At 40.3% G+C, this 23256-nt stretch overlaps 1 protein-coding gene across 2 annotated transcripts in view; it reads right to left on the reverse strand.

Moving 5' to 3' along the window:
- Window positions 1-2386: 2386 nt before the first annotated feature.
- CRBN (cereblon) overlaps window positions 2387-23256 on the reverse strand; it is a 35230-nt gene continuing 14360 nt past the window's right edge. For both annotated transcript variants that reach the window (XM_020791027.3, XM_072989454.2), the window contains exons 5-11: window positions 12119-12281; window positions 10774-10836; window positions 10083-10167; window positions 9527-9642; window positions 7324-7388; window positions 6513-6644; window positions 2387-5357 (exon numbers count right to left, since the gene is read on the reverse strand). In XM_020791027.3, the coding sequence (XP_020646686.1) occupies window positions 5174-5357; window positions 6513-6644; window positions 7324-7388; window positions 9527-9642; window positions 10083-10167; window positions 10774-10836; window positions 12119-12281 (808 nt within the window). In that variant the 3' untranslated portion in view covers window positions 2387-5173. The remainder of the gene's footprint in view (window positions 5358-6512; window positions 6645-7323; window positions 7389-9526; window positions 9643-10082; window positions 10168-10773; window positions 10837-12118; window positions 12282-23256) is intronic.

Genomic DNA, 23256 nt, shown 5'->3' on the forward strand with positions numbered 1-23256 from the left:
GGATGGCTACAGTTTCTCAGCTCGGATGTATGGGGTTGCTTTGTCCAAATGACTTTTAAGTGCATTTAGAATAAAATCCTGACAGGGAGATAGGAGTTCAGAATTCATTCTTGAAAAATGTTATAGCAATATGAGCTTTTGTTCACTTCTGGAGACTCCAAACTTTAGAGACAGCTACAGTGCTAAGATTTCCAGGATGTACCTCCAGAAACTTAGAATCACTTTGCTATCTCCCTCTTTGCTTGCAGGCCCTTTAGGTCCTTGCAGCTGGCCTGTGTTAGAAATGGCCAGCCTGATGGAAGTATTTGAAAAGACTTGAAATCCAATATAAATAAGAATAGTTAGATGTAGATCTAAATCCACAGAGGAACAATTATTCATATTAGGTTAGATAAAGTTCCATCAAAACATGCAAGCTTTCCAGTTCTTCAGAATTCATCCACTATCTTATGTGGTATTTAAAAAGAAAGGAAGGAATGGATGAGTAGAAAATGCCAAAATTTGTCCAGATGTGGACATGCAGCCTGCTGTTCAAATCTTTCCCAAGGCAGAGATTTCCAACTGAAAGACTGACTGGTGTAAGTGTACATTTGCAAGATTACAACTAGGAAGGCAGATAGTGATAGGAATAGAGAGAAAATTGCTGGGTTCCCATCAACTCAGACAACTGTCACTTGCCTTAGGCAAAACATATAGATTTAAAATGATACAAAGCAGCTGTACAGAGAAATATAAACAAAGCTGGCGGCTAAATCAAGAAAATTGCAGAAATCAACTTCCAATTTTTTGAAAAGAAGAGACTGGATGTTTACTTGTCTCATATGACTTAACCAAAAGCATTAATTCTGCTGCAGAGGGCTGGATTAACATATATCAGCTAGCTCTTTAGGTCTGAAAACGTACTATTAAGTATTGTTGTACAACATATGAATTAGTAAGTAGAACAGAGAAGAAACAACCCTATTTCTCTTTTCTTCCCTGCAATCAGCCCAAGTTGAACCTTGCTTTGATGTATGGTTAAAAAAAAGACTTGAAATATTTTTCCAACAGAACAGAGATCTCACTCCCAAAAAGCAAATAAAAGGAGCAATTACAAGCACAGCACGCTTTCTTACTGCAGCTCTCACAAAGCAGTTTGAACATTTAGATAAAAATTGTCAATAAATGAAGAACTCCATACAGAAATAGTATTACTAAATAGGCCCGGCATGCAAACCAAAATGCATTTAACACAAACATGATGGCAGGCAAAAGAAAAACACTTTCTATGACTTGTTTGCATGTGAAATGAGATTTTGCCTAGTGGTCTCTGCCCTGATTTTAGGCCATTTTGGTCTAAATTTCTGGATCTTTGAAAACAAACTTAATGTTCCAGGCTAAGATCCAGTTGGGTCCTTCCTTACATTGACAGAAGTAGTTCATCAACAGATCTCAGAGGAACTACGTACCATATTTTTCCATGTCCAAGATGATACTTTTGTCTAAAATCTTTAGACAAAAAAATGAGGTTTGTCTTATACACGGGAGTAAGCTGCAGGATCCCTCTGACCACTGCTTTCCTCACCACTTTGCTAAGCCTCCTTAGCAAAAGGAGGGGGGAAATAGCTGTCAAAGGGATATGCTTTCTGGTCAAAGGGCTGCAGGACCCCTTTAACGCATGGGTCTCAAACTCAATTTACCTGGAAGCCGCTGGAGGCAGAGTCTGGGTGAGCATCAGATTTTCCACCAAGCGGAGCAAGAGCCTTGGGTTGTTTTCAAAGTAGCGGGGGGGGGGGACTTTTCCACCCATGCCCAGTTTATGCCACCTTTTCCATCTCCAGAGACCTGGTGCTGCTGGTTGCCTGCATGGTGGTGTGCTCGTCAAAGAGATCCTGCAGCCCTTTGACCACTACTTCCTGCCTCTTTTTGCTAAGACCTGGGCTTGGCTTGCCACTTTCCCCACCTCTTCCTAAGTGATGGGGAAAGCAGCGATAAAATTTTCTAACTTGGGCTTAGCAAAGTGGATGGCGTCTTATACATTAGGCCATCTTATAAATGGAAAAATACGGTATATCCCCTTTAGATCTGCATTAAAGCACTCTGCTTCTCTTTTCCATTCTTCTACACCACATGGTCTTGCTCTGTGGGGCTTCTCAGTCCTTCAGAGCCAATGATTACATGGGAGCGAGGTGTGTGGGGTCGCCTCCTCTGAGATCTGCAGGCTGGTGTCTTCCATCATCTCAAAGCCCCAACTGCATTCTGTCCTCAAGTGTTTAGCACTCTGATGGAAATACTGAGTCCAGCATTTTTATTATCTGTGTGACTGCAAATACTTCCTGCTTGTGTTTCTGTTTGTCTGAAGTAAGCCTTTGAGGATATATGAACAGAAGAACTGAGACAACACAGAGAAGCATTAATGGTTTTTATACAGGAATTATAAAGCACATCTTCCACATAAAGAAGTCTTCACTGGGGCACAACAGCCATTTGCGCAACAGCAGGATATATTGTCTTTGCAATTACTTGATATCACATTGCTTTCAAAGTTAGGTGTTAGGAGCTTAGTAATCTCAAACTCCATTACACAGACAGGGCCAGAAGGGGAAGCCACAGTTGACATTAAATGAAACTGGTGAAACATCTCTGTTATACCACTTCCCTCCCCAATTATCCTTACAAACATTAGCACCCCACCAAAAAATAGGCATGTTTCAAGCTCCCATCACTGCAGCTAACTATGCAGTCTTCATCTGAGGCAAGTGAATAACAGATCTTGCCAAATATGCTGGAAACAATCAAGCATCGCTGTTATGCAACCATTGTTTGTCTGAAAGGGGTCCGTATGAAAGCACACCAAGAATAAAGGATCTGTCTACTGTTTCCATCCCTTCACCTCTATGCACAGCGAGGTCAAGAACAGGTCTTGGCATGCATGCTGGACCCTGCACACAAAAAAGATAATTAAACAAAAATGCAAGATCCCTATGACTCTGTGCCAGTGTCCCCGTTGAATGGCTTATTTTATGACGGGCTGACAATGAAACAAGGATAGGGAAGAGGGTAATTTTTTAAAAGTAGGCATTTCCAATGCAATGATTATTTTGTACATGTGGCACAGTGAGGAAACATGTGGACCTCAGATTTGCTCTACAGCTGGAGGTGAAGAGACAAAGCTGAATCACTTGGGCTAGTAGTACCCAGTCACTGGGACTAGTTACTGGACCATTCATCACAAAAAGAGGTTAGAATATGTCATTTTAACACATCTGGGTTAAGTCACATTTTAAGTATTATACAACAGTGAGAAATCCTCCGCACTATTCACACACAATCTTCTCATGCAATCATGCCATTTAGGCATTCAGAACTGACAGAAGCTTCAGGAGTCCAGCTCCTTGAAAACTGAGGCCACAGTATTCCACTCCTTTAGGAAAAGATCTCTCTTACATCTTGAATCAGTTTAGCTAACCATCTCTATGCTGTGCTTTCCCCACAGTGCTTCGTATCGAAAATTTCCTTTGCAGGAAATAAAGACCAAATTTTTAAAACACTCCCTAATGCAATGACCCACAATATACTCTGTGGAAGAGGAGGTTTTGACTAGTATTGCTTTTTGTAGGTCAGCAGATAGATGGGTGTTGCAGCACAAAACAAAAAGCAGATGATTCGATTGTGACTAAGATGAGAAAAATTAAATAACATAGTTCCACAGAGGTAGAAGACTTCAAGAAACAAACCCTGAATAGCAGAGCCATTTCTTCCTGGTCATTTAACATATTAAAGAATTCCTCACATCCTTTTAGATCTAAAGTCATTTATTGCCTGCAAAACGCTCTCTACTTCAAAGTTAACAGAAACCATGGAAGTAACTCTAAGGGCCAGATGCTTGCTCTTTTAAAGACGTCTCTCACTAAACAGATAAATGCCAATATATTTAGTGAATCACTAAAATATTTTAGCAATGTTTTTATTTCAACAGCTTATCTAGCCACATATGAAAATATTTCAGTAATTTATGAGAAATAAATGAAATGTTCTCAGAAACAAAGTATATATACTCAAATATTTTAAAGAATCCTTCCATCTGCAAAAAGTTTTCTGCCATTTTTTTGCATTATGGAAAAAGAGAAAACAAGAAAAAAGCCCTTTGAGGAATGCCACCCCCCCCAAAAGCAACCTGCTTCTCTTAAGTTTCTCTTCCACAGAGAAATGACAACAGCATCACAGCCTCAATCTAGAACAGAAAACAACACAAACTGTATGGATGCCACTTTCATTCACAAAAAATTATGAGCAACTGAAACCGCCAAGGATGCCAAAGCCTTAATTATGTAAAAAGGTGCAAAATGTTTCCAATGATCTAAAAGATTAAGTGCATAACATCTGTAATAGGTTAGATTAAAATGTACTCAGTTTAGCAATGCAGAAAAATCATATACTTTACCATGGTGCAGAATGTAGGCTTAAATGAGTAACTCAGGTTTCCATTTAAAAACAACAACAACAAACCATCCCAATTATGCAAATGCAGTGAACACCAGTAAACTGGAATAGAACAATTGTGTAGGGATTTTCTACAAAGGAATTGCATATAATAGTTCTTTTAGCAGCAGACTTCAACACTTCCTCCTGCCAGCAAAAACCTGATGACAAGAGCCTTAACTCTTTCATGCCAGCCATTACAGGAGGTTTAGGCCTCAATTTCATTTAAGGCTTCTTTAAACAAACACGAATACCTGTAAGCTACTTCTTACAGTTAGAAACAGTAACTCTTATAAATTCATAACATTCTACAAAGAATTATTTTAAAACAGAGGGCAATAGCTTATGTCTATCTTTTTACACAAGCCAAGTTATTCAGTCTTCATTTCTATTCAACTGGTGCATTTCACCTCCTCAATGACACTGTGCATCTTCATACATTATTACAAGTCACCTGTAAGTTTGCCATGTCCGATTCAGCATTTGACAATGTGAACATCATTTTCATTTCCCAGTCTCTATGTTCTTCCTCCAGCAGTCCAAATTACAAATATTACACACATTCAGAGCTTAGAAAATACCAGTATTTTTTCTCTGCCAAAACCTCAAATGTACTGATATTTTTAGATAATCAGACAGCAGATGCAGGACTCAACATACTTCTTTAACAGCCACCAGCGGCTTCCCGTTCATCTGAACCAAGGCTAGTAGGTCACAGGCAAAGCAACAGTGCTCTTTCTTGTCCGGTCTCATTCTCTTTCTCTGGAATCCTTGGCAGCAGGGCAGAACGGGTCAATCCCCAGAATTTTTGTGGTGACATATCTTTCTTTGTTGCAGTGAACTTCCATCCCATGTGGCTTCCACAGACCCTACACTCAGCTACAGTCCATGCATACCTATAAATTGGTAAAATCACATCAGTTCTTAAGTGACAAATATTTCAAACCTTCAAAGAAAACATATTTTCAAAAAACCTTTCAGACCAATGGCAGTCGGAGGACAAGAAGCATATTTTAATAAGATTTACCTGCCTGGATCCTCATAGAATATCACAAATTTATACCAGAAGTGTGAACTATAAAGAATTAATATTACAGCAGCTTTCATATTACAGTTATTAGATTTGTTTAGAAATTACTCAAATTATTTGGCTAGAAACCTTTCATAACATGTAAAGCTTCCATTTACCAATTTTCCCTCATGGGGAAGTACTTCAAAAGAAGTAATAATCTCTTGTTTATCTGTAAATAATAGTCAAACTGCTTTTGAGTGAATTATGCCTATATAAAGATGTTGGCATCAATGGCAGGAGCAGATTGCCAGTAATTAAAGAGTTTCTGATTCAATCCCTAGGCTCCTCCAATTTTCTTACTAGCAATCTGCCCTTCATAGATGGCAGCAGCAGTTTACCAGTAATTTCAGAATTCTTTCTTGAAGTTCAGGGGTTGCCTAATTTTGCTCACAATGAAACTGAATGTGTAGAAGTTGAGTCAGAGAGAGTCCCAACATCAAAGCAGTAATTCTTTAATTACAGGCCATCCCCTGAAGATATCAGTGCCAGATGTCAGTGCCCTTATTTACTCAACAGAATTCTGGCCAATACATTTTCTTGAAGGAGCAGGTGCTGTTCACATCAATTCACAAGCAAGGGAATGCAAATCAAAGAAATGCTCAAATTGTAAGAAAGATCACAATTAGTCTAGTATGAATTGTCCAAATTGCCCAAAGGAAATCATGTAAGTAATAGGGAAAACTGCCTTGCTCAGAAACATAGCCAGCACTTTGTTAATAAGCAGCAATTTTCTATCATGACTTACATGATTTCCCCTATGTATCCGGCATAATGGAGGAGGCTGGTACCTTTCTTTTGCCCCTATCAGCATTCTGGGAGTATGATTACCTTTTGTTCTTCCAGTTACTTCTGTTTATATCTCTGGCCCTTGAAGGTTGTGCACACAAAGTCCAACTATTGCTTTAATGAAAAGCAGACCTCTCAAAATGGCACATTAATACCAGGACTAACAAAGAATTAACAAGACTTATGTTATTACCCTGGAAACCAGCTCTGTTCAGTGGAAGATCTGCCATTCAGATTCAGATTGCAGGCTTTATACACAGTAAGGGTCTCGTGGACATATCCATGAGGATTCACATATGCAGCCATAGGTCCACACAGGGATAAACTATAACAAAAAGTTAATTGAGAAAAGATGAAGGGTCTGAGAGCACTGATTTCTCAAGAACTGGACTATGTTTATTTCTCACAGCCCTAACTTCACTGAGCAAACTCAGGCAATATTCAATATGGAACTTCTTAGTATGTAGTGTCAATGTTTTATCAAAGGTGGAAGAAAGCAGTTCGGCAACATGTGGAATGTTGCAGATGTGGGCTAAACAGTGAAGGAAATACTGGACAAGATTATCAGAGACTCGAGGCCTGCATTTTGAGCAATCACTCCACCCAATAGTGTTTTCTATCTACTGGACCTCATTCACTGCATGTTTGACTAAACGCCTTCAGTATTAAGATAGTTCTGAGAAACCTTTAGAAATAGAGCACAATAATTTATGGGAAACAAAGTTAGTTTCTGCAAAACAAGTTCTGTATAAATGAGGTCATCTAATATCAAACATACAAAGCCTACAACAGTACACATACACATATCATCATCATCATCATAGAACTGCAGAGCTTGAAGGGACCCTATGAGTCACTGAATCCAGACCCTGTCAAGGAGGCACAGTTAAATTCCCAACCTTTGGTTCCACAGCCAAATGCCTACATCACTGAGCTGTCTGACAGTACTCATACATATAGCTGAGCTGTACCAAATGTTATAGTGTAGTTTATTAGAAACTCACCTGAATATTTCATTTTTAGTTGTTATTTCTGTATCTTGACAGTGCTTACAACAGAGAGATGTACACTACAACGCAAACAAAAAACTAAATAAAGATAAATACATACATACAGTGAAGGGTAGTAAAAAGAAGTGGATTCATCTGCTAGCAGAATTGCAAATAGATGTGATTGACATTAAAAGACTCAGTAGAAAGTAGGATTCAATATTTAAAAAGGTTTGTAGACTTTTAAAAAACAGACATTTTTCACACAGTATATACACATGTTTGCAAAATACAAATTATCCAGTGATCTTCAATGCTTGCTTCCTTCCTTAAAGAGCCACACTTTATGTTCAGTATTAAGAGTACTTCTGTAACATGTGCAGAAAACTACTCATGAATGTTTATAAAATGCTTAATTAGAAATTAGGATAAAGGGGATTTAATGTTCTTCAAAAAGTTAGGAAAAGGTTCTTCTTGACATTTAGTCCAGTCGTGTCCAACTCTAGGGCATGGTGCTCATCCCTGTCTCCAAGCGACTAGACACGGAACGCCGTTACCTTCCCACCATGGTGGTACCTATTTATCTACTCGCATTTTTACATGCTTTCGTACTGCTAGATCCAAAAAGTTACTTTAACCTTTTTATTAGAAAAATAAATTGTGTTGCTTCTTTAATCACATAAAAGTGTAACACTGTCAACATAATCTTCCACTAGAAACCTATCAAGCAATTTTGGTCAGATTGTTGGCTCCAATCCAAAATATGCAAGCTTCAAGACACTGTCTTGATTTTCCACATTTTTTCATTGCTGGTGAGCTATACAGCACAATATGTTTGGAAACATGAAAGTTCATAGTTATACTATGCATGGGCAGAACAGGATCAACCAACAGAACTCTGGATAATCTGAGGCTGATTAGGAAAGCTTTCTCATTTCTTCAATAATAGCACCCATTCATCTTAAAATAAGGCTGCTACACCGACCAGGAACAACAGGAGTACATTTTTTTCATTTAAGGACTGTGAGCTCAGTTCACTTCCTATATTGAACAAAGTTCCTAACTCAGATTGTGCTGGGTCAACCTTATTCTTTAATTCTATCTTTTACAATATCTACCCTCTTTCTGACTCCAATTAGTGGTTGTTGAAATCAAGTGAAAAATGAAACATTCTACAAGCCTGGACGTCTCATCACTGGTGTATACAATAACTGTATTTTAACTTGTTAATTTACAGTCTTCAAAGCATTTAATGTTGTTTTTATTGCAGAACAGTATTTTTTGTTTTATTTTATATATACTAAATGCCTGCTTACATTTTGTTTTAAAAAACTATATTTCAAAATAAATATAGATTAATAGATTAAATAGATTAAAAAAGATGTACAGTAGTACCTCGGTTTACGAAATTAATCTGTTATCCAGGACGTTGCATAATGTGGAAATTACGTAAACCGGAACGTGGATTGCTGTAGCAACAGGAGCAGCACTAGAAACCTCCAGGCGTGAGGCGACCTTTTCGTACAGTGAAAAAAAAAACCCAGTAAAAGATGTAAACCGAGGCATTATTTCTTGCGGATTTCTTCTCGTAAACCGAAAATTACATAAACCGAGGTACTACTGTATATCTTAAATGAGGTGGAAAGTCATAATATATTGTATACCCTAATATGTGAACTTTTCTTAGAGCTCATCTCTTCAGAACTATTACATGTGCAGAACTCCTCAAGCTTCCTTCAAGGTCTAAGAAGCAAGTATGAGATCTGATATGAAAAAGGAAACATTCTTCTAAGTAAACAATCAGAACAGGACAATACATGTCTAATTTTACTTTTTAGAAAGATTTTTGGGATGAGTTCCTTAACTGCTTTCTGAAGGACCAGGTTTTTGTCTTTTTTAGGTTACAAAATTAAACAGAGAAAGTGAAGAGGTGCATTGTAGGAAATAAGTAAGTAAGCTCTTTGGTTTGTAATCAGCAAATCATGGACAACCTGCTGTAAAGAAATGTCCCCTGCATTAACAACATATTGCAATAAGAAATATAAATGTGGACAAGCAGCATTAGCACAGCCATCTTGAAAGAGTGATTCTTGAGCAAGACTGAGAAAAGTGATTAAGTGGACTTTACAATGCTCAGGTACAATCCTATGCAGTAAGACCCATTGTTCAGTAGGGATATGATTAGACTGCAAGTCTTGAGGAAGTTTAACAGACTTACTTTGTTCATAATATCTAATTCACATCGCAGTCGCTGAACTGCACTGCCAATTTTGAGCAACTGAATTCGCAGTGCATCATCAATGGGCAGACAAGCGGCAACTCTGTATGAAAAATCTGAAAGAAAAAAAATACTTCTTTGTACCTATTTAAAAGAGGAAAGGCACTAAACCACATGCATATTATGTAATTTTAAATAATCAGTGATTATTCATTGTGATTACTAGCCATTACTACTGAAAGGAATCAACAGTCACATCTAGAACTAACTTTTCAACTCGGCTCAAATAACTATCTCCAACATCAAGCTTCATATGAACTGCTTTCTTGAAAAGTTACTTTTAGCTTCATGTTAGTTTTGGGTCCCATGATTGCAACATTGGCACAATAAACGGTGTACCAATAAATGGTAATGGTAACATTAATGGTAACATTGCAAATGATAAAAATGCTGCTTTTTCATAACTTTTTCAGGTTGAATTACATGAAAGGATAGCAAAAAGCAAAACCACGTTAAGCAAGAAACAGCAATGATATGGGTAGCTTTACAACAGTACCTATTGGATTTGATGGAAGCGATTCATCTTTGAGATTTTCATCCCACTCATGCAGTTGCATCTTGACTCGTTCCATCAAGGTTTCCTTGTGTTAGAAGAAAAACCTAATTTACACATAAAAACTTCTCTTTTTTTACAGAAAATAATAAAATAAATATAAGAAAGGAGATCTAGTTTTATTAAAACTAAAGTTCAATTATTATAAATTACTAATTCATTTATTATATATGGCACAAAAATAAATTGGACTCTTATTTAAGGACATACTAGAAATAAAAATAAAAAGAGAGATAAACACTAGCTTTACTAAGATCTACAGCACTGGTTCTTAACCTTGGGTTACTCAGGAGTTTTGGACTCCCAGAAGCCTTCACCACCAACTGTGCTGGCTGGGGTTTCTGGGAGTTGCAGTTCAAAAACATCCGAGTAACAAAGGTTAAGAACCACTGATCTACAGCATGTTTGTATGGCTAACAATTAAGAAACCTCATTGAAATCAAATATACATATACTGATTTGTAGGAGTAGTATGTGGCAGATTCATATCCTTCTTGGGTTTGCACTGGAGACAGTAGAGCTCTAAATGTCTGGAGCACATACAGAAACACTTTGTTAAAAATATCTTTTCTCAACTAAGAGATGGAAAGAACACATAAAATGTAAGAACAACTAGGTGTTTTAAAATACTTACAGCATCATATAATGAATACAGCCAAGATGGCCAGGAAGTCAAACTAGCACAATGGAACTTGCGCTGCAACACAAAAAGATTTTTGTTACTAACAGAATAATTGTTATTCTTACAGACAACAGAGTAAAAGAGCACTCCACTAAATAACCTGCAAGATTTTACAATACAGTGGTGCCTCGCTTAACGAGCGCACCGTATAACGATGAAATCGCATAGCGATCCGTTTTTTCGGATCGCTAATGCGATCGCTCAACGTTTTTTAAATGGGGAAAAATTCGCTTTGCGAAGACCGGTAAGCGTTTCGCTTACCGATCTTCGCAAAATGAACCCCGACGATCAGCTGTTCGGCGGCCAAAATGGCCGCCGGAAGCCGGGAAATGGCCTAAAATGGCCGCGCGCAGCGTTTTCGCGCCCTCGTTAAGCGAGGCGAGGGCGTGAAAATGGCTGCCGGCCATCCTGAAGCTTCGCTGAACAGTGAGTATTTGGCCTATTTGGAACAACTAGGCCAATCGCTGCCCCGTTCAGCGATGCTTCAGCATAGCGAAGGTTAATCCGGAACGGATTAACCTCGCTATGCGAGGCACCACTGTATTTTAAGGCAGCTTCCCACCCCCCAAACCATCGGCATAATATTTTTGTTTTTGTTAGAATGTTACAATAAAGGAATAAAGCACATGTCTTGAACTAGAGAAGTGAGAAGAAATACTCTTCATAGATGATGAGTTTACTATAACAAGTTAGGAAAAGAAGATATAATGTAGCTTGTACTTCACTTTTTTTCTTTCTTGTTAAATCTCATTTTGGGTTTTTTGTTTGTTTTTTGCCCAGTTCTTCAGTTTACCTAGGTCCTATTGAATTCTGACTGCATCTCCTGAAGTATTAACTACCACTCCAAGTTTGGTGTCATCTGCTAACTCTGCCATCCATACCCTCATTCATTATAAAAACTGATCTGATATTTCTCCATTGATTCCATCAGTCTTCATTATGCCATAAAGATAGGGAAACTAGAGTATTTTTTATATATTTTAATCTTAAACCTCTCAGCATAGTCTCACTCCCCTCTTTTCTCATTCTCTTACCAAAAAAATAATAACCTCCTCTGAAAAACATAGCTGAACAGTAATTAAAATCAACTCTGAGTTATCTAATATAAAATGTGCAGCTGCCCACTGTGCGGTACTGATAAAACCACCCAAACAATCTACAGCAACTGCAGGGGTCTGACAGACACCATCCCATTTCACACCTCATTCTTTAAAAAGGCACACATATTGATTTTTGAAATGTCACGCACATGCAATAAACAAAAAAATAAGGAATAAAAATACAATTAGCTTCTGACCTTTTGATATTTCTGCAGCCACTGATGTACTCGTTGATCCTGCAATGCTGCAGGCTTGGAAGAAGGAAACAGGTGGCACCTGCTGCGCGACTCCAGCTGCACTGCTGACATTGTCGAAGGCAGCACTCTTTCAGGAAGGATCTGTACTTTCGCCTGCTGGATCCTGATAATACATATATAAATATATATACCGTGTAAGTACGAAAACTACACCCATTTGGCTTCTATGAGCTGCATAAATATAGCCTTTTTAAAACTCAGCTCCTCTAACTAAATAAAAAAAAAGACATCTAAAAAGAGCACTGCATGATTTTAAAATCTCCAGTCTGCATCTCATTTTTCATCTTACAAACACCCCTTCTGTTGGGTTGCTTTCTCCCCAATACGAGTCATTCCTGAAGATTCCATAGACATGCTTTACTTAGTTCAAATTTGAATGTCAGCTCATTATTTTAAAACAGGAAAGCTATTAAAGCCCAATCATGTTTCATACTTCATGCAAAACCTTTTGACATCACAGAACTATACTTTAGAGCTCACGACATCCAGGTATTTCTGGCATCAAATGTGCAACAGATTATACACAGCTAATGTATTTTTGGCAGAACAGCAGTATAGGTAAGCCACAATTAGCTCTAATTTAAAAAATATTTTCATAACAACCACAACTAGAGATGGGGACGAATATAAAAACGAATCAGTTTTTTCAACGAAAACAGCCGATTCATTAAATATTCATCCCTTCATATCCATGGGTTCCAGAGACCCCCACAAATATGAAGAGATGAATATTTATGTTTTTATTCATCCTCCATATAAAAAGCAACAACCAAAAAAAAACCCCCACATTTGCCTATTGGCAGCCACCACTACCCATAGCCAGCCACCGCCACAGCCTACCCCATCCCCTTCCTCTCCATACCTTAGCCCCCCCACCCCCACCAACACCCCCTTCTTATTAAAGAGGAAAAAACATTCTGTCTTAAGGGAATCCAGGCTGCCCTTTACAAAGATGGCAGCTTCAGCTTCCCTACCCTACATGAAGCCATCTTTGCAAAGGGAAGCCAGTCTCCCTTTTTTACATGCGGTAGCTGGGAGGCCAGATGGAGACCTCGGCAGTGGCGATTAAGGTAAGGGAGTATCAGTGGGGGCAAGGCAAAGGTAAGGAGAGGATGGGGTGGGAGAGGCTGCCTATTGGCCGCTGATCAGGTGAGTCGTCAACTTTTGACGATTCATGGAGCGGGACGGCTCGCCAAAATGGTGAGTTGTCCCCATCTCTTACCACAATCAATGGGTATACAGTACAGTGGTGCCCCGCAAGACGATGATAATGCGTTCCATTGAAATCACCGTTTAGCAAAATCATCGTCTTGCGAAAAGAGTTTCCCCATTAGAATGCATTGAAACCCAAGGGGGAAAATAGTCGTCGTTGTGTGAAGATCGCCCATAGGGAAGCCATTTTAAATCGCTGTCTTCCAAAGTACCCTAGGGAAGCCATTTTGTGGAGCCGCCGATCAGCTGTTGAATTAAACTGAACAATGGCTGGCTGCCCCCGCAAGCCTCATGCTGCTGATAGCCCCTGGTGGAAGGGAGCTCCTCCGTGCCCACCTGGCCCCAGGTAATGCCCACAGGACCTCCCCTCTCAACTCCGTCCGGGAGACTCCTGTGCCGCGGTGAAAGGGAGCCAGCAAAACAAAGGCAACCTCCCTCTCTCCTCCCCCAGGCAGGGGAGCCCTTGTTCAGCTCTGGAAGGGAGCTCCTGCTTGCGCATGTGGCTGGCAAAAACAAAAGGAGTTGCTAGAGACGGCCCATCTAGCAATGAGAGAACCTCCCCCTCCCAAGCCCCAGGCCAGGAAACCCCTGCTCAGCGCTGGAAGGGAGCTCCTGAGTGCACACGTGGCTGGCAAAAACAAAGGGGACCGCTCCCTCCACGTCCCAGCAGCCCATGCCCTGACGGTGAAAGGAACGCCCCACCGAAAGGGCGAAAACTAAGGTTAAAAGCGCCTGGGGTGGGAATTCCTTCTGCTATCAGCCCGGGAAAAACTTCGCTGTCACTAGCTTCCCAAGTAGACCAGTTCGTCCCTGAAGCCTCTTGCGCCCCCCCCCCCACTCCCCAGACGGACCTCCAGTAAGCGCTGCTTGGTTTGGGAGAGGAGGGAAACCAAGAGGAGGCGGGGAGCTGGCGCGTGCTTCCCGCTCGGATGATGAGAAGCAGGCAAGAAATCCTAGACTTGCTTGCTGTGGGCGGGTAGGGAAGCAAAAGGGGCGGAGGGGAACCGGTGCGCGCTGTCCCGCTCGTGTAAGGAGGTAAGGGGAAATCCTGGGCCATTGTGCCAGGAAACCCCATTAGTCCACAAAGCTGCTCGCAATGCCCCGCACTCCCCAGCCGCCCCCTCGCTGCCACCCCTATGCCGCCGCCTCCGGTAAGCGTTGCTTGGTGTGGGAGGGAAGCCAAGAAGAGGGGAACTGGGCGCGCTCTCCTACTCGTATAGCGAAATTCCCCAATAGGAAACACTGTTTTGCGAAGCGCAATGGTGGTCGCAAAACCTCATCGTTATACGAATTCATTGTTTTGCGAGGCCATCGTCTTGCGAGGCACCACTGTATATTGTATCCTGCCTTCCTACAACTAGAGTCCTCAAAGATGGGAGAGAATCTTTAATTTTCATTGCATACACTACATTCTGCAAAGAAACAGAAGCCTTCCTATTCAGATGTTGCCCTATTAGATGTACAAATGGAAGACAACAGGATGCCCAAAGGCTCCTCAGCACTGACTTATGAAAAAAGTACTCCATTTTTAATTAAAGTGTTACAATTAACATATCTCCTGCATAACTTAGCTGTCTGAAAAAAGTAACAGCTTTTAATAGAATATTATTACGTGTCATTATTATCTTCTGACCTAATGGCAACTACTGACCTCCAGAAAGTCCTATCATACAGCCCTGCTCAGATCTTGCAAATTTAAGGTTATGGTTTCATTCTGAGTCAATGCATCTCATGTTAGGTGTTCCTCTTTTCTTCTCCAGTGACACTTGTCTTCTCATTATGTGCCTTCAGTAAGACAACCTAGCTTCTAGAGAAACTTCAGACCTGATTTGATCTAGGAACCATGCAGTTGTCTTTATGGCTATCCACAATATCCACAAAGCTCTCCTCAACATCAGGTTTCAAGTAACTTAGTTTTCTTCCTGCTACCTTTTTCACTGTCTACCTTTCATATTCTGTACACAGTAATACCATAATATGGATGGTCTTGACCTTGGTCTCCAGAGGCAGACATTTAAGTATCTCTCTCATGCATGCCTTCACCGGTTTCAGTCTTCTCCTGATTTCTTGGGTGCAATGTCCATTATGATTGAACCAGGATACAGAAACTCTTTCTTTCAATTTCCTCACTGGCATCATAAAAGTTACGTAACTCTTATGTATCCAGCAGACATTCACAAAGGATACCCTCCCACCATTTCCACTGTATCCTAAAAATGACACAGGGATTGCTTATTCCAGTGGTTATTCCAACAAGATTCACAATTCTTCCAGGGATCAGTACAAAAGGACCCAAATGTAAATGCTGATTCTATGACATTCATACTGTGAGGCAGGTGATTTTTCTCATATCTACCTGCTTCTTCTCAGGAACTTAAGCATGGCTTAAGAACGATTCAATTAAATTCCTACTCAATGTCATATTTAAATAGCCATTTCTGCCAACTCCATTAAACACATATCCATATACACACAGGGAAATTTTTTATTTTAAAAATGCATTTTTCTCGTCACGTGCTGTCAAGTCACATTTAACTTCTGTCAACCCTAATATGGTTTTCAAGGTATCTGAGATATTTAGGGAGAAGTTTTGTCAATGTAATGCGTCCAGTAAGCTTCCATGGCCATGTGTGGATTTGAACCCAGGTCCCCTGAGTATTAGCCCACCACTGTATCCCCTATACCACATGGGCAGCTCATACATACAGTAATGGAAAAAGTGGGGTAATGTTCAGAATCCTTAAAACCATGAGCAATCAGACATGGGCTAGGCTAAAGACAAGGCAGATATATGGTATGCATCAATATTTTTGAAGTGATAATGACTTTTTTCAGTCCCCAAAATTTCTGAAGTGCCAGAAAATTTATTTATTTTATTTTATTTTATTTATATACCACCTATCTAGTCGGTTAAGACCACTCTTAACTGACATAAAACAAACACCTCATGTTTTTAATATCACAAGCAATTTTATTTTTTTATTTCAATATTTCTGATTACAACAACATATCTAGAAACATTCTTAGGCAGATATTTATTGCATGTTTCCTTGCATTTAGTTAAGTTTCTGAAGTTCAAAGAGTGTTTCATGATCTGTTTTATAATTCAGTCTCAAACAAGGCATGCATGCTTTACAGGTCTCCCAAATATTCTAAGGTCAAAAACTGTTACAGTGGTACCTCGCTTGACGAGGATGATCCGTTCCAGCAAAATCGCTGTAGAACGAAATCGTCAAGCGAAAGTAAAAAGCCCATTGAAATGCACTGAAAACTGGTTCAATGCGTTCCAATGGGCTAAATACCTCAGCGTCCAGCGAAGATCTTGCACAGGGCGGCCATTTTCCGGTGCCTGTATAGTGAGGAATCTGTCCTAAAACACAGTGGGGAGCCATTTTGCATAGCAGGCGGCCATTTTGAAGACCCGACGATCAACTGTAAAGATCGTTGTTAAGCGAAAAATCGGTTTCCGAAGCAGGGAACCGATCGTTGTAAAGTGTTTTTTCCCTATTAAAACATCATTTTGCGATTGCAAAAACTTCATCGTAAAGTGGTTTCCTCATCTAACAAGGTAATCGTCAAGTGGGGCATCACTGTACTTGGTGGTGGCTTGGGGAGGGGAATTTTTAGCACAGCTAAAACACATTTATGCCTTCTTTTGCCCTTTATTATAAGTCTGTTCCATCTCCATTTGTGTAAAATTCACCTCTCATCTTCTCTTTCCATGTCAGTATTTATACAACAACACCCTTCAGGACTAGTAGTGCTCATAATACAGAAACCAGCTGAAAGTCATCAAGAGCAGCAGATAAAGATTTAAGAGTTCCTCCAAACAAAGTTTTAAAACTAAATAAGAAGCTTATTTCAACTTCTCCAGCCATCTCATGGATGCTGAGGCAGTTAGATATATCTACTCCCAAGGCACTACTAGTTTCTTCTGAAAATCCCTTAATGCAGGTGGAGGAACTACCTCAACAACATGCTGTTAAAAAACTAAATGTGTCAATCACATAGATTTTTTACTACACACTCAGTGAAATGAATTATTGCAGATTCAGTTCTTTAATTTTGCTTTACTCTTCAGTACTAACTAGGATGATTACTTATTAAACTCTTCCTTAATCTTAGTAAGCAGCTATAGCACAGGACCTCATAACGTCTGTGTAGCACCATAATTTAGACAGCATGAGGAACAAAAGGATGAACAGGAACCTCTTCCATTTTTCTAGTCTATGGCAGGCATGTTATGTGCTGTAGCTGTGATTCTAAAAACAGTTGATAAAAAAGTCTAACAATGAAAAAAAGCAATCTGCACTGTCACCAGAAAAAAAAATCAATTTTTCTGTTTGACTCAACAAAGTCAAAGGGTCAGAGGAAATCATTAATCCTAGAAGTCCATGAACTCTTTTTCTAGTTTGGTCCATGAAATCTGAAATCAATTTTAACCTTATTTTTACACTGAATGTTCATCGTAGTTCCCCAACACATGGTTCATATATCTATTCAATTTAAATATTTTATTACTATTCATTCTCTTCCACATCTGTGGTGTTTAGAGGCAGATGCAGAATAAATTTACTTCCATATTTCCCTAAATAAATGTGGTCATTAATTCTCTTTGTTTGTTTAGTCGTTTAGTCGTGTCCGACTCTTCGTGACCCCATGGACCAGAGCACGCCAGGCCCTCCTGTCTTCTACTGCCTCCCGGAGTTGTGTCAGGTTCATGTTGGTTGCTTCGCAGACACTGTCCAGCCATCTCATCCTCGGTCGTCCCCTTCTCCTCTTGCCATCACACCTTCCTAACATCAAGGTTTTTTCCAAGGACTCTTTTCTTCTCATGAGATGGCCAAAGTACTGGAGCCTCAGCTTCAGCATCTGTCCTTCAAGTGAGCATTCAGGGTTGATTTCCTTTAGAACTGATAGGTTTGTTCTCCTTGCAGTCCAGTGGATTCTCAAGAGCCTCCTCCAGCACCACAATTCAAAGGCATCAATTCTTCGGCGGTCTGCTTTCTTTATGGTCCAGCTCTCACTTCCATACATCACGACAGGAAAAACCATAGCTTTGACTATTCGGACTTTTGTTGGCAAGGTGATGTCTCTGCTTTTCAAGATGCTGTCAAGATTTGTCATCGCTTTCCTCCCAAGAAGAAGGCGCCTTTTAATTTCAGGGCTGCTGTCTCCATCTGCAGTGATCATGGAGCCCAGGAAGATAAAATTTGACACTGCCTCCATATCTTCCCCTTCTATTTCCCAGGAGGTGATGGGACCAGTGGCCATGATCTTAGTTTTTTTGATGTTGAGTTTCAGACCGTTTTTTGCACTCTCCTCTTTCACTCTCATTACAAGGTTCTTTAATTCCTCCTCACTTTCTGCCATCAGAGTGGTATCATCTGCATATCGGAGGCTGTTGATATTTCTTCCGGCAATCTTAATTCCGGCTTGGGTTTCTTCCAGTCCAGCCTTCCGCATGATGTATTCTGCATATAAGTTAAATAAGCTGGGGGACAATATACAGCCTTGCCGTACTCCTTTCCCAATTTTGAACCACTCAGTTGTTCCATGACCAGTTCTAACTGTTGCTTCCTGTCCCACATATAGGTTTCTCAGGAGACAGATAAAGTGGTCAGGCACTCCCATTTCTTTAAGAACTTGCCATAGTTTGCTGTGGTCCACACAGTCAAAGGCTTTCGCATAGTCAATGAAGCAGAAGTAGATATTTTTCTGGAACTCTCTGGCTTTCTCCATGATCCAGCGCAAGTTAGCAATTTGGTCTCGAGTTCCTCTGCCTCTTCGGAATCCAGCTTGTACTTCTGGGAGTTCTCGGTCCACATACTGCTGAAGCCTACCTTGTAGGATTTTGAGCATAACCTTGCTAGCGTGCGAAATGAGTGCAATTGTACGGTAGTTGGAGCATTCTTTGGCACTGCCTTTCTTTGGGATTGGGATGTAGACTGATCTTTTCCAATCCTCTGGCCACTGTTGAGTTTTCCAAACTTGCTGGCATATTGAATGTAGCACCTTAACAGCATCATCTTTCAAGATTTTAAATAGTTCAACTGGAATGCCATCACCTCCACTGGCCTTGTTGTTAGCCAGGCTTTCTAAGGCCCACTTGACTTCGCTCTCCAGGATGTCTGGCTCAAGGTCAGCAACTACATTGTCTGGGTTGTCCGGGATATCCAAATCTTTCTGATATAATTCCTCTGTGTTAATTCTCTAATGCACTAATATTACAAACATAGCAATTCAATTTTTAGAACTGCAGAAGAATTTTTTTTTTGCTGAAATTCCTTTGCACAGTATAGGAAGATTTGTAACTTTCAGTTCCTTCCTAACCAGAAAACAAAAGGTTCCTGTTTTTTTTTTTTTGGGGGGGGGGGACAGGATTTCAGCCATGGGTTAATTGAGACTTACGGTACTTTATAATTTTAAAGACCTGCAGATCTCATATTAGCAGATCACACTTCACGCAGAACAATGTTTTCTTCACATGGCAAAAATATAGTCATATACCATATACTCTGCACCCATAAGGTTGACTCAGCCTTCCATCCTTCCGAGGTCGGTAAAATGAGTACCCAGCTTGCTGGGGGGGCAATGTGTAGCCTGTATAATTAAAAAATTGTAAAACCGCCCGGAGAGTGCTTGTAGCACTATGGGGCGGTATATAAGTCCAATAAATAAATAAATAAATAAATAAATATAAAATCTGGTATGTAGTGTAAGCACCAGCTCGTTCCCATCTACTTCTGATTTGGCAAGAATGAAATTAAGCAGAAATTGCATCTGTTTTAGAAGCTTTCAGAGAGCATTTTCAGAAATGGAAAGGTTTGCATAGGTTCCTCTGTTATGTATGGCTATTATCAATCTACAGATGAAGTTTTAGCAGAGCAACTACAGTGGTGCCTCGCTTAACGATTTTAATTGGTTCCAAAAAAAATCATCGCTATGGGAAAACATCGCTAAGCAAAATGCGGTTTCCCACTGAAATGCACTGAAAACTGGATAATCCATTCCAATAGGAACGATTGCCATCCTTAAGCAAAAATCGCCATAGGAAACATCGCTAAGCGAAATGCGGTTCCCCAGTTGATATGCAGTGAAACCCATTCAATGCATCTCAATGGGGGGAAAATTCAACAACAAATTTAAAAAGAGTCAGAACAAAGTCAAATTTGGTTAACAAAGGGTTTATTAAGTGCACTTTATGATTTCAAACATTTTACACAGTAAACTTTAACTTTATAACATTTAAAAAACTGCAAACATGACGCTGTTTAAACCATCGTTAAGCGAAACAGGGGACCCAAAAACCTAATCGTTATGCGAAGCATGGTCCCGAAATCACTAAGTGAAAATCGCCCATAGGAAACATTATTAAACGGAGCGCAAAAATGCTTCGAAAAAGTCATCGCTAAGCGAATTCATCATTAAACGAAGCACTCGTTAAGCGAGGCACCACTATATGTAGGTTAGTCCAGATAAAGGAAACCATACTATGTAACTATAGCTGAAATCTGTTGGTGCTTTTTCGTGTGCATAAAGCTGATGTCAGCTGCATCTTTTTGTCTTTAATGAAAAGTTTCCTATCTCCCACCCAGGTTCTGAGGCCCCCAATGGCTTTCCCAGGCCAAAAGGGATCCCCTGGGAGCCTTAGGAGGAACAGGATACTTTTAATTACAAATACAATGCTAGAGCTGATGATATAATCATTAGCCTTATGTGTGCCAAGCTATGCCAACAGGGTTTCAGCCGCTATGTACTTTGGTTTCTATCAGGCAGGCTTCTGGATTGAAGGTGGTCTCTCCCTTCTTTTAATCAGAACTTTTAAGATCTGCCTAATCCAGCACAAAATTAAAGCTGAGGGATACTTCTAGAATTAAGGAACAAAGGTCTCTCAGATCATATGTTCTCCCTGGGAATTTGTTTTCAGCACCAAAATTCAGTCCACAGTCTAGTTACTATAAAATACATTCCCGATTCTTTCCTCCCAAACTTTCTTTCATCATCACAATCCAATTTATGTGTGGACGGTATATTGCTGCTGTTGTGAGGAAAAGGAAGATTATATTCTACCTGGAGATAATTTTTAGATTATCCATAAGTAATGGGAAATGGTTCCCCGCTCAGTTTGTACATGCAACAATACATTATTAAACAAACTCAGCTGCTGAAGTCAAGCCAGCCGGAGGAAAACTAGAAATAGGTTGCTTTACATATAGGTTTCTCAGGAGACAGATAAAGTGGTCAGGCACTCCCATTTCTTTAAGAACAAACTATGGCAAGTTCTTAAAGAAATGGGAGTGCCTGACCACTTTATCTGTCTCCTGAGAAACCTATATGTGGGACAGGAAGCAACAGTTAGAACTGGTTATGGAACAACTGAGTGGTTCAAAATTGGGAAAGGAGTACGGCAAGGCTGTATATTGTCCCCCAGCTTATTTAACTTATATGCAGAATACATCATGCGGAAGGCTGGACTGGAAGAAACCCAAGCCGGAATTAAGATTGCCGGAAGAAATATCAACAACCTCCGATATGCAGATGATACGACTCTGATGGCAGAAAGTGAGGAGGAATTAAAGAACCTTGTAATGAGAGTGAAAGAGGAGAGTGCAAAAAACGGTCTGAAACTCAACATCAAAAAAACTAAGATCATGGCCACTGGTCCCATCACCTCCTGGGAAATAGAAGGGGAAGATATGGAGGCAGTGTCAAATTTTATCTTCCTGGGCTCCATGATCACTGCAGATGGAGACAGCAGCCCTGAAATTAAAAGGCGCCTTCTTCTTGGGAGGAAAGCGATGACAAATCTTGACAGCATCTTGAAAAGCAGAGACATCACCTTGCCAACAAAAGTCCGAATAGTCAAAGCTATGGTTTTTCCTGTCGTGATGTATGGAAGTGAGAGCTGGACCATAAAGAAAGCAGACCGCCGGAGAATTGATGCCTTTGAATTGTGGTGCTGGAGGAGGCTCTTGAGAATCCCCTGGACTGCAAGAAGAACAAACCTATCAGTTCTAAAGGAAATCAACCCTGAATGCTCACTTGAAGGACAGATCCTGAAGCTGAGGCTCCAGTACTTTGGCCATCTCATGAGAAGAAAAGAGTCCTTGGAAAAAACCTTGATGTTAGGAAGGTGTGATGGCAAGAGGAGAAGGGGACGACCGAGGATGAGATGGCTGGACAGTGTCTGCGAAGCAACCAACATGAACCTGACACAACTCCGGGAGGCAGTAGAAGACAGGAGGGCCTGGCGTGCTCTGGTCCATGGGGTCACGAAGAGTCGGACACGACTAAACGACTAAACACACACAATGATCTGTGAGTTCTATCCTGCTACAGAACAAAAAATTCTGTGCTAAGCATTTGCACAAAGGAACTCTGTTCTCTTATTCTAAAGATATGCCTGCCCTGGTGCTAAATTAAACCAGGAGTGGGCTATATTTGATAATGTGCTTTAGATAACCAAGATGCCTACCAACAGATGCTGATCTGCCTTTTGGCCATCTCTGCTCTCACACACACGCTTTGCCTTGGTTGTAAATCCAATCAATAGTGGCAAAGCTGAACTATAAAGAAATGCCATTTTTTAAAAAATTGTTTATTACTAAATACCAATTTTATGTTTCTATATTGGCTCCAACAGTGAACAGAACAATTGCATAAAACAAGTTCAGTGACCTTAAGAGAGCCAATGTGATATAGTGCAGTGTTCCCCAACCTTGGGCATCCAGATGTTCTTGGACTTCAACTCCCAGAAATCCTGGCCAGCAGAGGTGGTGGTGAAGGCTTCTGGGAGTTGGAGTCCAAGAACATCTGGAGGCCCAAGGTTGGGGACCCCTATATTATAGGGGACAGAGAGACAG

This window comes from Pogona vitticeps, chromosome 2 (genome assembly GCF_051106095.1).
Source record: "Pogona vitticeps strain Pit_001003342236 chromosome 2, PviZW2.1, whole genome shotgun sequence".
NCBI classification, from domain to species: Eukaryota; Metazoa; Chordata; class Lepidosauria; order Squamata; family Agamidae; genus Pogona; species Pogona vitticeps.